The following is a 16,434-nucleotide window of genomic DNA, read 5'->3' on the forward strand; positions in this document are numbered from 1 at the left end:
TACGGTGAACTGGCTGATGCCCCACGTCCTCGTGGTCATCCTAGGTTGTGCTTCAAGGACGTCCTTAAGCAAGACTTGTCTGCCTTGGACATTCCGCAAGATACCTGGGAAACTGTTGCACTGGGTCGCTCCTCCTGGCGCTCTGCTATCCACTCAGGGCATTCAGTCTCTTCACAGACCTACATTGACGATTGTGAAAGACGTCGAACTCATCGTCGTTTACGACGGGACAGGCCAAGATGATGAGATAGAGAACTACATAAGGGTTGAAATGCCAACCACCAAGTTGGTTAGAACCAGCTGAATCCCCGCATTCAACAATTGCGCTCCATTATACCTGAAAAAGTGCATGGTTGTCCCATGAAACTAGGGTGATGAATAATTTTATCCCCATTTTAGGAGAGAGAGACTTAGCCCATTTGTTAGTGAAACGCTTCCTGTCATTGGAAGCCTGAGCTATTGCCCAAAGTAGAAAACACAGGTAAAATATCCAACCAACAATTTGGGATTGTGGGTACAGCAACTTGGTGTCCTCCACCAGGACAAGAATACGCTGGCGAATGCAAAAGGGATCTACTGACAAGTCATTCGTGCCAATATGAACAAATTACTGATTTTTGGCTTTTCAAAGTCAATATTACTTAATAGACATAAACCTCAACAAGTGTCAACAATTATGGAATGCCAAAGAGGCATTTAATGTGATCATCGAATCGGTGATGCACTTTTGCAATCGATGATGCATATTCACAATCGGTGATGGTCTTTTGCGACCGGTGATCAACTTTTACTGGTGATGCATATTCACGAGTGGTGGTAGACTTTCGTGATCGGTGAAGGACTTCACGATTGGTGATGGACTTTTGCAATTGGTGATGGACTTGCACGACCGGTGATCAACGACCGGTGATCGCAACTTTGTTCACAGATCGCGAAAGTCCATCACCGATTAAATGCCTCTTTGGCGAAACAAGAACGCCAAAGAGGCATTTAATCGGTGATGGTCTTTGAGATCGGTGATGGACATTTGCGATCGGTGATGGACTTTCGCGACTGTGTGATCAGTTTTGCAATCGGTTGTTGTGTTGCGTCTAATCCACTGATCTCTATATAAAGACTGGATAGCTAATACAGAGCCGCACAATGTACGAATTTGACGCCATATTGGTGAGACCGGCTGGTGATCTACAAAGGACAAGTTGCCGTCTTTATAGACAGCATGATTTCTTTTGTAACGTCGCGGTTCACTTGACTTATATTTTGACCACCACCACTGACCAAGGTTAACTACAATTTTTCTAACGTCGTGGTTACTAAAATGCCGCAAATATAACTTTTTCGGCGTTTTGAAATAATAATCACTACGGAAATGTGTCCCTTTTAGAACATCATAATATGTGTACGTGACCAAAATGCGCGTCAACTGTTGATACAACGCGCGCGTATTTACGCGTAGAACGTTCGTATTATACGCGGCCATCTTCGTGAGACCGGGGGCGAATTGGTCAATATGCAAAGTCTACTGTGTGAATGTTGTATGCATATCCGCTATCCAGTCTTTATATAGAGATCAGTGGTCTAATCATTGACATGTTTCACACTGATTTATCAGTTCCTTGCTCCATGATATTACTGACTTGTTGTAAGAACTGGAGCAATTTTTACAAATTTATATCATATGTAGATTGTATTAAACTAGATAATGCATTAATTAATGTGGCCATTGCAAATGTGCAGAGACCTAATTTGCTCTTCCAGTTTTTCATGCCTTTCGCTAGTGATAAGTCACTTCATGAAAAGTACGTAACCGATGGAATTTTCGAATCATTTTTTGGCATTAATTAGTGATTTTAGCTGTAGATAGCTGACTACAGTTATTGACTTGCAGCTAAATTTATGAAGAAATTAAATGTGGTCCCATGGTACAATATATACACTTCCTTTATTACAGTTGAACACAGTTCAGTTTTGAAAACTGTTTATGGGTTGAAGACTGATGGGTTGAACCAATGTTTGAAGAAACGAAAGTTTGATGGAAGATTTGATGGAAGGAAGGTTTTGTACATTGGGAGTGTTGCCAAAATTGGGTGTCCAGGTGTATAAAAGCATGGATGTGTTGTTACCTTGTACACTGTCATACTGGGAATAGGGCTAAAACTATGGTCAAATGCACAGTGCCCTAGCAGGATGATGAATTATAGTACACTAGGGACACGTTTTGGTCTGGAGTTGGGAGAGGTTGCTATGGAGACCGCCACCCAGGCCTGGAAGAGTGTTAAAGGCGATCAGGACTGAAGTATCTGTATCTGTTATCTGTTCACTTCTGTACAAAGGCCTGGTGTACGTGGCTATCACGTACAGCCTCATGGTGTATGTATGATGTCAAGGGATCTTACACTAAATTGTACATGGTATAAGCTAAATAATAAGGAAAAACATATTTTCTAAACCTATAGATGATTATGGTACAAATTAAAGACAAAACACAAGAAAAGGAACATTATTCACAACGTCCGCTACAAGCTATATTATCGTTAATTTATATAATATAACCAGGATGCAGAGTTTTTAATTGCTTATAGTTGTAATGTATCAATAGTCCACGGTATGTTTTTCTACAAGAGTTTAGATTATTTTCATTTTTAAAATTTGAAATTATTATTCATTCTTTTCTGATTGTATACACTGTAAAAAAGTTGAACAGAATGGGTTGATAATTCGACCAATAATGGTGGAATTATCAACTGCCTACAATATACACTCTAGTCTTGGTCAAATTCTTCCCCGCCAATAGTTTGACAGTTTTTACCCAATTCAACCCAATATGAGGTAATTTCATGTTGTGTAAATTACATTGCCCAACAGTGTTTTATCCAACTTTTATACAGTGTACATTTTGTAATGAGTATTCATTGTATGTCTAAGACCACTGTGGACAAATCTGTTGTTGTTAATTGCCCCTCTGACGAGATTACCAACAATTTGCAATTCTCTGCAGAATACTTCCATATCAACTTTCACTACTTCATTATTATTCATATAAGGTTTTCTCCCAGCTGACTGACTTTGTTTTACCACCCCGGTTTCTGCATTATCATTTTGTGGTTTGCCCAGGAATGCGAGGCCCAGCAAACGCACATCAAGTGGACTGAGGTCAAGCTCGAGTAATATCAGTTTTGGTTTAGCCACCAACAACAGAACACACAGTGTAAATTTTCTTATAAAAAGGGAAGGGTTTTTACAGCACTGGCTGTGCTCTGTTGTCATGGATCAAAATCAATCTTAACTCATATTCCACGATACAGTTGAATGGAAGTTGTTAAGTTTATACCCCCCCCCCCCCCATACACACATGTCACATACCGACAAATAAACATTAGGGTTTTTTTTTACACAGGCTTGGCCTCCTAATATGCGGATAAATCACCTGTTGCTTTGTGTTATTGGCTTATCATTATCAAGAGAAAGAACTGAGCTCAATTATTGCACTAAACGCGTGGAATTTTTATCTCAACTCTGTGTGGTTGTGTTTACATTCCAAGATCTTTTGGTAAAGTAATGTATTCCCTTGCTTGTATGACAGCTGTTGTAGGCTTTATTTTCTGTAGCCCAGAAATATTAAACATGTTATTGAACCCACAGTCATCAGTATTGTGGCTGAGCTTGTTTAATTGTGGAGTGCAAACAAACAGAAAATACATTCGCTATTTAACCCAAATGGTTACATATTCTTTCACTAATAAATAATGATTCACCAGTGTGCATAGTCTTTTAATTTTTTTTTTTGGGGGGGGGTACTTACACATCGGAGTTTTCAAAGGAAAACATTGAATAATGTTTTTAGAAAAATAAAAATAACTACAGGCTGTAGGAACAACCACACAGTGTTGGGCCATGGATTACAGCAAACTTTGCCACACACATCAACTCAAAATATGCATGTTTATGTTTGACTTTTTAACATGCCGCCAGAGGGCGCTCTAACATTTGATGACGTCACCTGTAAAATGTTTGTACAGTACTGCCTAGGCAGACACTCGAATCGTTGAAAGCAAGTTCGCATCTGCCAATTTCAATTAATAAAGCACTTCCGGTTTTGACTGGAAGGAGAGTCACGTGATTTTGCACTTAAAGCAAAAATGAAGACCCTGCAATATTGTATCGATTGCCATAAAAAACAAAATGAATCTGTAGCAGTTGATTTTATATTGATTTTCAAAGATTAAATATGGAAATATTTATTTGCTTGTAATATGACACCTGATGACATCATTGTGACGTCATCGCCAGAAACCTCCAGAGCTATATTTACTCTGCTATATATAGCCACATCTTGATTATATCTCTCACGGTTGATTTTTTAGCAATTGTTTAAGGTTTAAAGGTCTTTTCTTTATAACTTCCGGTCTGATGACGTCATCCATTTTTTTTTCGCGCACAGGTCTTTTCTGCATTAAGTTCATCATGTATGTTAGGTTTGAAGTGATTACCGCAAATTTCGCCACATACATCAAGTGATAATGCGTTTTCGACGTTTTTTAAACTGCCGCTAGAGGGCACTCTAACATTTGATGACGTCACCTGTAATATGTTTGTACAGTACTGCCTAGGCAGACACTCACATCGTTGAAAGCAAGTTCGCATCTTCTGCCAATTTCAAATAATAAGGCACTTCCGGTTTCGACCGGAAGAAAGGGTCACGTGATTTTGCACTTAATACCAAACATGAAGACCCTACAATATTGTATCGATTGCCATAAAGAACAAAATCAAATCTGTAGCGGTTGATTATAATCTTTGATTGCTTGAAATACGATACTTGATGACGTCATTATGACGTCATTACCAGAAACATCCAGAGCTATTTTTACTGTGCTGTATACAGCCAAATCTTGATTATATCTATCACGGTATATTTTCTAGCAATTTTTTAAGATTTAAAGGTCTTTTTATTGTAACTTCCTGTCTGATGACGTAATCAATTTTTTTTTCGCGCACAGTTGTTGTCTGCATTATGGTCATCATGTACATTAATTCTGAAGCGATTACCGCAAACTTCGCCACAGAAAGCAAGTGAAAATGCGTTTTTGACGTTTTTTAACCTGCCGCTAGAGGGCGCTCCAACACTTCATGGCGTCACCCATTACTTTTTTTGAAAGGTCAATACAGGCAGACACTTAAATCGTTAAAAGCAAGTTCATATCTTTTTCCACTTTTAAATTAGGCACTTCCGGTTTCGACCGGAAGGAAGGGTCACGTGATTTTACGCGCACAACATAAAATGAAGATCATGTATTACCATGTCGATTCCTGCAAATTTCAGGTTCCGGTCTCTCACGGTTGATTTTATATGGAATTTCAAAGATTAAATTTATTAAACTTCGAGTGACGTCACGTGACCCATGATGGCGTCATGATTACGTAATTGCAAAAAAAACCATCTGCGGTGGATTGGGCATTCATGTATTGACAAATGAAGTTCATATATGTTTCCATTTCTCCAAACAGTTCTGGAGAAGGATTTCCTGAGAATATGCTGAGAAGAATAAAAACAGTAAAATCTTACAAAACCAATAGGCATTGGGCTCAAGGCCCAACACCTAAATAGTCCGAATAGGACTATACCACAACAGTAACCTATGTACCGACAAAATAAGTCTCTTCACATTCACAGTGGCCAAATTAATGCATTAACCAGTTGAATAAAATCTACAAATGATGTAAATTTGTAAAAATTGCTCCAGTTCTAAAGTTGGTGATATCATAGAGCCATGGGGATATCATGGAGCTAGGAACTGATAAATCAGTGTGATAACACAACTGATTGCAAAACTGATCACATGGGTTGCGAAAGTCCGTCATGACCGATCGCAAATGCCCATCACCGATCGCAAAGTTGATCACCGATCAAGAAAGTCCATCACCGATCGCGAAAGTCCATCACCGATTGCAAAGTTGATCACCGATCACGAAAGTCCATCACCGGTCGTGCAAGTCCATCACCGATTGCAAAAGTCCATCACCGATCGCGAAGTCCTTCACTGGTCATAAAAGTCCATCACCGATCGCGAAGTCCTTCACCGATCATAAAAGTCCATCACCGATCGCGAAGTCCTTCACCGATCATAAAAGTCCATCATCGCTCGTGAATATGCATCACTAGTAAAACTAGTTGATCACCGGTCGCAGAAGTTCATCACCGATCGTGAATATGCATCACCGATTGCGGAAGTGCATCACCAATTAGGTGATCACATTAAATGCCTCTTTGGCATTCCATTACCATGATCCTACTTTGACCAGAAAGGAAACAGCTAAGTGTCATTCTATTTACTACTGATACAGGCCCGGATAGGCCCTAGGCACTAGTGTTTCGTAGACCCTACTCCACTCTCTAGGCACCAGTAAAACAAGCCACACCTTGCATTGGTAACTCTAATGCCCGTGTGCTTCAGAACGACAAACATTATGTAAATTTTATTCCTACATGTAGTATACATGCAGCTAGTCTGCGTCAGTGGGTGAAATAATGAAATAACCAGATTCCTGATACAGTTTGCCAAAACAAAATCCCCTTTTTTAAAGTTGTGTGAATTGAAATTGGATGGTATGTGGTTTATTGCAAGGGCGGATCCAGAACACAATTTTTGGGGGGGGCCAAAAAAAATTTTTGTTCCCCCCAAAAAGTGGGTCAAAAAATTACGGCGTGGGGTTCGGGGCCCGCTTAAGGGCCCCGAAAATTTTTTGGATTCTAGATGCTCTGTGGTGCGATCTGAGGCAATTTCTGACCACTTTAACCAATTTTGTTTGAGGAAAAGATGGTGGTGTACTCATTGCCTGCCTTTATTGCAATGTCACATAAAAACAAAACAAAAAATTGGTTTCGTTTTAGGGGGGGGGGCATGGCCCCCTTTGGCCCCCCCCCCCTGGATCCGCCCTTGGGCTTGCTGCTGCATCAGTTGTCAGATTTCTGTCCGTGAGAAAACCAAACCCGTCATTGAGAGTGGCATAGGCAGCTCGTCGTTTTTTTCATCTCAACAATGAGACAGTCCACTATGGGAATGAATGTTTGCAAACAGAATCTTTCCCTCGCACTAAGGCTTTCTGGGCGTCTTTGCCTGATTCTTTGAAGTTTTTTTTCTTACCCGATTTCGTTGCATTACTTCTCTGTACTATCTTGAGCTGATGTCCTTTTCTCTGCTCTCAAAGTTGGAGAATCTATTCTGACTTTCCTGGATATACATCAAAAGGCCATCATAGAGCTTCACCATGGTGCCTTTTTCAATACCTGGCTGCTGCAGTGACTTGTTGACCAGGTCTGTCTTTGGAAGAAAGTCACTCCAAATCATACACATCAGGGCCATTTCGAATTAGTCTAATTTACTGATGTGTGAAACCAATTCAAAGCTAGACCACGAAGACCAAAAGATGTTTTGAGTCTCACTATTAAGATATAGTGGTCAATGGTGACATGACATCTTTGTTGTCGATGACTCGCATAATGCCATTTTCACCTACAGTAAACCAGAAATATTTCCCTCTTGAATCTTGTGTATTGGTGTATGGATGTATCTGTGGTGTCTAGTTACATAGGGCAGCATTGTATGATTTCGAATGGGATTTTTTTAGCCCTGGCGTGAATGGGAGCAATAACGAATGTCATGGGATGTGAGTTCCACCCATCAAATGACAAGGATCTGTATGTCGGTTATATAAATATTTATATTGGATGCTGATACTGATCTTAGATATTTGATTGTAGATATATTGTAATGGAATTTTGAAGGGTCAGGTGTATTTACTGTGAACAAAGGAAAATGAATTGGTAGATATTTTAAACAGTGATTTTGTAACCTGCCCTAATTGCATTGCATCGAATTGATATTTTGAGGTGGTTTTACATGTAAGCTGACTGTGAATTCGATTTGATTCCCTTGCAATTCCTCATTGTATAAGTTGGATGTTTTGTAAATTTGTTAAATAAATCTGTGTGAGTAATTTGTAAAATAATATATATAGTTCATTTGTGTTATTGCGAGAGTCCTGGCAGTTATGACAAATATGAATTGAAAAACTTAAATCTTTTTAGCAAAGGTGGAGTTCAGTATGGAAATGTTTGCATGATTTGTCATAAGAATGTCGGTATTAAACAATTTAACCCGTTTGTTTGCTTTTTAGAGTGTTCAATGTATAAACCCAAATCTACGATCCTCAAATGGTAAACTCGCAGAAGACATGACAAGATCTAAGCAAATTGGCCATCTAATACGAGATGCCCGCCAAAAGCTGAAAGAACAAAGGTATGTATTGAATGATCATATTGTAACATGCATTATCAATTAGCCTCAGTCCCTGCTAACGATCTGCATTCGGCACCTGCAGTTGAAGGCCTCAGGACTTGGTGATGACCAGAAGTAGTATGGAACTTACCGATTCTGGACATTCAGTCTAGTTTTGGACTCTCAGTCTGGTTGTGGACTGTCAGTCTTGCTTTGCCTCTTAATTTTTTAAGATGCATTTTTAATGTTTGATCTTGTGTGAAAAAAAACCTTTGTATGACTATGACTGGTACAAGTCTACTTTAACCTTGACTTGCAAATTTATGAAGTGACTTGTCCAACCGACCTTACGCGTAAAAAAAAATAGTTTTCTACCTTTTCATAGGTAGAGAAATTATTTTTGATATAAAATGGAGAGTAATATAATCAGACCGATGACTACTTGAACAAATATTAAAAATAATATCATTTTTTATTATTAAGTATATAAATGAATCCTTTCCAGAGTGAATACCTTGAGGTATTTGATAAACTGCCGGATAAAATACCAACAATAAAATCATCACTCGAAACAGATCAATATGAGCATGATATCATGCTCGACGAGATCCAGAGTGTGTATTATTGTAAAAAGTGTGGATTACATATATCACAATATATGGATTTTTCAGCAGAATAATCACACAGAAAATATGTCCATCGGTTACTTTATCCCAGGGTAGGTATAGCACAGCCATTTGATGAAAGTCGTTTGGTGTTTCAAACTCTCGCGACGTACTCGTAGGCCTGGGTGTGTAGTCGGGACCCGGTAGATAAATTTGCCAAATTTGTTTTCTAAGCCTAGCTCTGATTTTTATCGATTTTTGTTTTATCGTGTAAATGGTCGACGGCACTTTCACCTTTCCAATAACTGCTTTCACTATAATACAGTTTTTGAAGTTGATCCGTCATTTATTATAATAATAATCTAAAAGCTTTATACATTAAAAGATGGCGACAGCTGTTATTATAATGGTCGGAGGTGCTATAGTTAACGCATTGGCTTTTACGGGTTCGAACTTTTTATTTTCAAGTCTGAAACAGAGTCATGCCGACGGGGAGTGTAAGTCGCGGCTGCTAGAGATTTATGGCAATGACAACGAACGAAACGATTCGATTTTTTAAACGAACGTATCAGAAAGCAAAATGCTTCTAAACAAGCATTTTCCGATGTTGACCAAGCGTTGCGTTACTACAACGAAATGTCCGGAGAAAACGTCGAGTTACCCCGCAAACCCAAACTTGAAAATTGTTTTGCGCCTAGCGACGAACAAGTAGAAAGAGAACTCGTGTTTATCGCGGGGGGAATGCTATTGGTGGGCGTCTTAGCTTACAGATACCTATAACATTAAAGATCAACTTAAAAAAAGTAAAGGAATTAAAAAAGGCCCTTATACCTAAAGGAAGAGTGGTGTATATCTTCCTTTAGGTATAAGGGCCTTTTTTAATTCCTTTACTTTTTTTTTAACTTTAAAACAATTTCCATCGTTTTTGTACGTACGCGAACACCAAAGCTCCCACACCCAAAAACAAAGCCCACACGTGTTCGGCTAACCACGATACGGACTTACTCAACGCGTTTAATATCCAACTTTAACACTACCTATGATACCCGGCAGAGCACCCAACACGCGCACTCTGAGTTTTTTCAGAGCGTTTGTAAATAAGTGAGTTGTTTTTGGATCCACTCTTTTATACCGCCACTTGGTGGAGTTGGAGGCGTCGGCGATGGTGCTGGATCACACCCGCTCCTCTCACGCTAGTGACGATACTACTCACTATCGTACTGATGGCTAAACTCAAAGCGGCTAAAATACTCACTATAATCACTACAGTTCTCTAAACAAAATTCTAATCTTTTTCGCTAGAGTCGTGTAGCCGTCCAATATTTTATTAATCGTTTATTTGATTCTAGCGATTCGTAAAAAAAGGGTTGTTTTACTATGTTCTTGATAAAGGTTTGGTGAGGTTGACAGATCAAAATAATCCAAATAAATTTTTGGCTCTATCGAGTATAGAGAAAAATGCAAACGAATGAGGTATTAAAGGAAGAGAATATACTAGAAACAAATTGGGGTTTAAAGATTATAAACGTAAACAAGTACAACCCGAGAGTATTGAGATGTCATCTCAATATTTTCATGGTCAACCTTGAGCGCTATATGAACTTTCGTTTTTGACACAAAAAAATAATCGACTTTACATATAGAGCAGTGCCAAAAATGCGTCACGCTTCTGTGCCTGTGACGCATAGTCACAGAATGTTGATTGCACAATACTGCATGTAGTATTGTACAATACTCAGACATACTGTACATGAGATTTCAGCTTGAACGGACGTATTTTTATTTAGACTGCACTTTTAACGTGTTACTGTATATCGACTGTAATCAACAATTTTATAATAAGGTAAGCACCCTCTTTTATGTTGTTCATATTAAACAGTCATATATTTAAAAACACTAAAAACAGTTTCCAATCACTGGTGGTTTTATTTTGTTGGCATGCAACTTTTCCTTGGATCCGCTGATTTCCTTGTGTTTTACTTCTCATTACAAATTGAAAAATACTCTACAAAGTCTTGTGTGGTTTGGATTTTTTTTCTAAATTCCCAGTTGCGTACTCTTCTTATTTAGTTGAAGATTATCACTCGAGAAAATCTTGTTTAGGGTATTGGACAGCAGTAGACCACCAGTTTGTATCAATTATGGAAACTTGTGGCGTGGTTGATATGCGAGACTAGCAAAATAATTATGTTGAAATTCTGTGTTTAACATGGATCAATTGGGTGTAAAGACAGATTGGAAATTGTTTTTAGTGTTTTTAAATATATGACGTATAATACGAACAACATAAAAGAGGGTGCTTATACCTGTTTGATTATACACGACATGTATAACGTGTGCACATATCAATGCAAATTTAATGCCAAAACTCTTCAAAACGTAAAAAAAAAACTAATGCTGTACCATGCCTTTAAAAAATAGCCAGGTACATTTTGGCAAGATTTTGTTAATGGTTTGATGTTCTAATGGTTTGACTAATTCATGCAGGTGTGTGCTGTCTGTGGGTCTTTGAACATGTTTAGAGTGCAACAGAACTGAAGTGCAACAAATGGGACATGCCCAATTGAATTTATAGCAAAATACAGGTTTATCTCAGCAAGTTGGTAGTAGTATTGAAGGCTATAGCAATTCTGCAGAATGTCCTCATTGCACTTAAAGAACATCAACTTTGTTAAGTTATCTGCTGACAATCTAGCCCTGTGTGGGCAAGTTTATACAATGTCGGGTATCTGACACGATTGTCTGTCCAAAACTGCATAAGCTCTCAGAACCCAGCTCGAGATCAATGACATGACAAACAGTCCATGCTACTAACCGAGCCGCGACATGCTAGCGATAAGCGTGCTCTCTCTGCGAAAATTCTTTTGACATGCACTATACGTTATGATTTGCCCTGGTAGTGTCGACTCCAAAAGCAGTTAATCAAATAATTGTCTTCAAACACTCTGGAATACTCCAGAATATTTAACAGGTCTCGTCAAGGTCTTGATCCGAGACCCTTGTCCGAGACCGAGACATTTGGAGTCGAGACCGAGATCACAACATTGCGAGACCTCAAAATCGTCAAGACCTGAACAAAATGGTCTTGAGACTAGTCTCGAGACGAAGACTTTGGTCGAGACCTCCAACACTGGTCATGGGTAAATATAGAGGTACCGCACACGCCCATTGTAACCTCAAACTACGAATTAAACCTGGTTGTACTCCGATACCTGTCTTTTTTCACAATTTACAAAATTACGACGTGCATTTAATCATGCAGGGTATGACGGAATACGATAGCGAAACAGATATAAAAGTTATCGCTAAAAATTCAGAAAAGTATATTTCGTTTTTGATAGGAAATCTACGATTTTTAGACTCATTTAGTTTTATGACAGCGTCGTTGGATAAATTAGTGAAAGCTTGTCCAAAAGAGTCTTTTAATGTACTCAGAGAGCATTTTAAAAATCATGACTCGTTATTACAAAAAGGAATTAATCTTTACGAATAAATGAATTCGTTCGATAAATTCAAAGAGACCAGCCTACCACCCATCGACAAGTTTGACAGTAGTCTAAAAGACGAAAATATATCGCAACAGGACTACGACATAGCTCAACGAGTGTGGAACGAGTTTAATATACAAACTCTAGGAGAATATCACGACTTGTACGTGACTACCGACACGTTATTACTCGCTGGCGTATTTGAAAACTTTAGCAGAACGTGCATAGAAAACTACGGGGTTAGATCCAGCAAACTATTACACAGCACCCGGATTGTCGTGGGATGCTCTGTTGAAACACTCGGAAGCTAAACTCAAATTGTTGCAAGACGTCGACAAACATTTATTTTTTTAAAAAGCAAATCGAGGAGGAATATCTAGCGTGGGTGGAATGAGACATCACAAAGCCAATAATCAATATCTCGATGACTACGATTCAAACAAGCCGTCGAGTTATATCGCTTATCTGGATGCCAACAATCTGTACGGTTGGGCTATGAGTCAATATCTACCGTACAGAGATTTTAAATGGACAGCCTCAAAACCGTTTACCGAAGAAAGAATATTAACGCTTAAGAAAACGTCAAACACCGGTTACTTTTTTGAAGTAGATTTAGAATACCCGCACGATCTACACGCCAAGCATAACGATTATCCCCTAGCACCCGAAAATATCGTCATACCCCAAGCTTGGATGTCTGATTATCAAAATGATTTATTGGATACTGAACCTAGTAGCGATGTGCAAAAATTAACGTGTACTAAGCGTACACGTACAAAAATTAACGTGTACTAAGCGTACACGTACAAAAATACGTGTTGCACTATGTTACGTTGTAGTTGTATTTGAATCTCGGTTTAAAACAAAAAAGGTACATCGCGTGTTAAAATTTAAGCAAGCACCTTGGATGAAATCTTACATCGATAAAAACACGCAACTCCGAACAAAAGCGACCTCTGATTTTGAGAAAGAGCGTGTTTGGCAAGACGATGGAAAACATTACCTACTGAGAGACATTAACGAGAGCGATCAAGCAAAATACGAAAAAATAATTTAAAAAACTGAGCTACAAAACAACGACGCCATTTCCAGAATGTGACTTGTCATTTGTCGAAAAATATAAAACGACAATAAACAAACCAATTTACTGCGGTGTGAGTGTCTTGGATCTTTCTAAAACGTTGATGTACGATTTTTATTACAACCAATTGAAAGACAAGTATAGTCGTGTTCCCTAACGTGACGCACTTCGAAGCTTACCCAACTTTCCTCGTGTAGTGTTGCCAAACCTCTTTGTTGATAAACTTCAAATTCATGCAGTGAAATACTGGTACTTTTACCTTATTAACGCTTGTTATTTAACCTCTGTGAACAATTTCGGTTTCATAAAATTTAATCCGAAATGCAAAAACGGTCGCGTCCGGAAATTGGGCACAAATTGGCGGAGTGTTCCCTAACGTGGCGCACTTGAATAAATCTCAGAAAATTCCAAATTAACATTTAAGAATTTCTGTAAACTTGATAAATTCTGATAAATCATTATTATCTTTACTTACAAACCCAGCCAGATGTTTGTCAGAAAATTATTTTCTTATTTTTCGGGGCATTTTCAAAGGGTTCACTTTGAACTTGAAAATAAAATCGGAAAATCACGCCAAAATATTTTTTTCTTTTAACTTTGTAGCGGGTAAATAAACTCGCGATTTATGAACGGGAGTGTTTAGAACTTGATGAAATTTCACTTTCTGTGAAATTTCAGTTAAAACTTTTGCTCTAGCTAGGCGCTACAGGCGAAAAATAAAAGTGCGCCACGTTAGGGGCCGCGCCACGTTAGGGTACATCAACAATACGGGGATAAAATCAGGTTGATGTATACAGATACCGACAGCCTGTTGATTGTCGTTTACATGGATGACGTATACAAAGACATGCGAGAAAACGGGCAACACTACGACTTTTCGAATTACAATCTGGATCAGGAGTTGTACGATCCAACCAATAAAAAAAGTGATCAGTAAATTAAAGACGAGATTGGAGGTAAGGTCATTCAAGAAGCCGTTTGCGTAAGACAAAAAATTAAAACACCAACACTACTACGACTGCATCTTTAACAATGAATCTAAAACAGAAACGATGACTCAAATTCGATCGAAAAAAAAAACACGTCCTTTACACCATATCGCTAGATAAATTGTCGTTGAGTCCGTTGGATACCAAGAGGTACATTTTACCGGATCCGCTCGCTTATGGTCACCATAATCTAGCTCTTAATTAGGCAGTAATTGCAAGTCAAGGTTGAAGTAGACTCGTACGAGTCGTAGTTATATATTTGCAAGTCAAGGTTAAAGTAGACTCATACCAGTCGTAGTTATACAAAGTTTTTTTCACACAAGATCAAACATTAAAAATGCATCTTAAAAAAATTAAGAGGCAAAGCAAGACTGAGAGTCCAAAACCAGACTGAGAGTCCAAAACCAGACTGAATGTCCTGAACAAAAATAAAAATGCATCTTAAAAAAATTAAGAGACAAAGCAAGACTGACAGTCCACAGCCAGACTGAGAGTCCAAAACCAGACTAAATGTCCAGAACCCGCACTACGGTACGTTCCCTCCAAGCCTGTCACGTTCTGATGGGCTGGGGTCCCTCACATTCCTCACGTTCTAATCAAAGTCTGACACGGTTTTTGCGTTCTGTCAAGGCTTTCTACGGATGAAACATGTACACTGGGCAGCTTCGGAGCAAGTTTGTGCCCACGGTATAAAAAGAAGGCCTCCCAAGCAATAGCAATCATTGTATGCTTTTATATTCCCTCCCAGACCGCGCTCGCCGTATCAGACCGTAGTAGAACGCAACGCGCCGCATCGCAACGGGCCTGTAAACCATCACACATCTGGACGCGCCGTGATTGAATGCAACGAAAAGGCTACCGTACACCCTAGCTTGCCATGAGAAACAAAACAAAACGGGACAAAACGCGCAGCAACCATGACAAAACGCCCGCTAAACGCGGCAGAACGTGACAAAACTTGAAAGGACCGTGAGATGCTGGGGAATGCACATGCTTCCCGTCCCACTACGGCGTATCGCATACTTTCACGTTTTGTTGCATTCACCCCGTTTTACTACGGCCTACTAGGTTTCTCATCCGCACCGTGACTGCCGTGGCAAATTTTTTGACAGTTTAAAAATCTGGCCCGACATCCACGGCAATCACGGACTGTCACGTTTGCCCATCCCGTCCCCCCGCGTTGTCTCACGTCCATACTGTTTTGTCCACGGCGGCCAGAAACATGATTGCCGTGGCCGCCGTGTTTGATCTTGTGGAGTGCTGTGGCCTCGTGGTTAAGGGCACTGATTCGTGGTCTGTGGGTAAAGCTGCAGGTCGTGGGTTCCAGTCCTGGCGGGGTCATGGTGCGTGTGCCCTTGAGCAAGGCATTTGTCACTCATTGCTTCTCTCCACCCAGGAGTAAATGGGTACCTATGAGGGCAGTGATGGTTATTGTGATTGAATTAGCTTCCTTGCGCCTAACAGGCAGCATCGAGCTGTATACTCCCCAGGGAGCTGAGATGGTATATGGAATGTTTAATTGGCCCAATGATTAGGGGTAATAATAATGTAAAGCGCTTTGATCTTAGTTAAAAGCGCTATATAAGAACCTGTTATTATTATTATTCAAAATAAAAATGCATCTTAAAAAAATTAAGAGACAAAGCAAGACTGACAGTCCACAACCAGACTGAGAGTCCAAAACCAGACTAAATGTCCAGAACCTGTAAGTTCCATACTACTCCAGACTCCCATTCTTACTACAGTCGTGGCAAACATACTCAGCGAATGAGTTAATTTAGAGAGTGAATAACTTGGTATTTGTTTTGGGGTGGATAATGGGGATATCTGGTGTTTTGGGAAGATAGCCTAGTGGATTTGATGGACTATGTGTAATGGATTATGTGGACCGGATGGATCAACTAATTGACTGGGGATTTGGGTGGAATTAGAAATAGAAATAATATATTGTATTGCTTGCACAGTAAAACCCCGATAATTCAAAGTCAGATA

The 16,434-nt window shown here is 39.3% G+C and overlaps 1 protein-coding gene across 1 annotated transcript in view; it reads left to right on the forward strand.

Moving 5' to 3' along the window:
* Positions 1-9,216, forward strand: part of LOC119723180 (ankyrin-3-like) — a 233,784-nt gene extending 224,568 nt beyond the window's left edge. The window contains exons 18-19 of the mRNA XM_038193738.1: positions 8,179-8,300; positions 9,210-9,216. Coding sequence (XP_038049666.1) covers positions 8,179-8,300; positions 9,210-9,216 — 129 coding nt within the window. The remainder of the gene's footprint in view (positions 1-8,178; positions 8,301-9,209) is intronic.
* Positions 9,217-16,434: the final 7,218 nt, after the last annotated feature.

Source organism: Patiria miniata, unplaced genomic scaffold (assembly GCF_015706575.1).
Source record: "Patiria miniata isolate m_02_andy unplaced genomic scaffold, ASM1570657v1 HiC_scaffold_16, whole genome shotgun sequence".
Taxonomy (NCBI): domain Eukaryota; kingdom Metazoa; phylum Echinodermata; class Asteroidea; order Valvatida; family Asterinidae; genus Patiria; species Patiria miniata.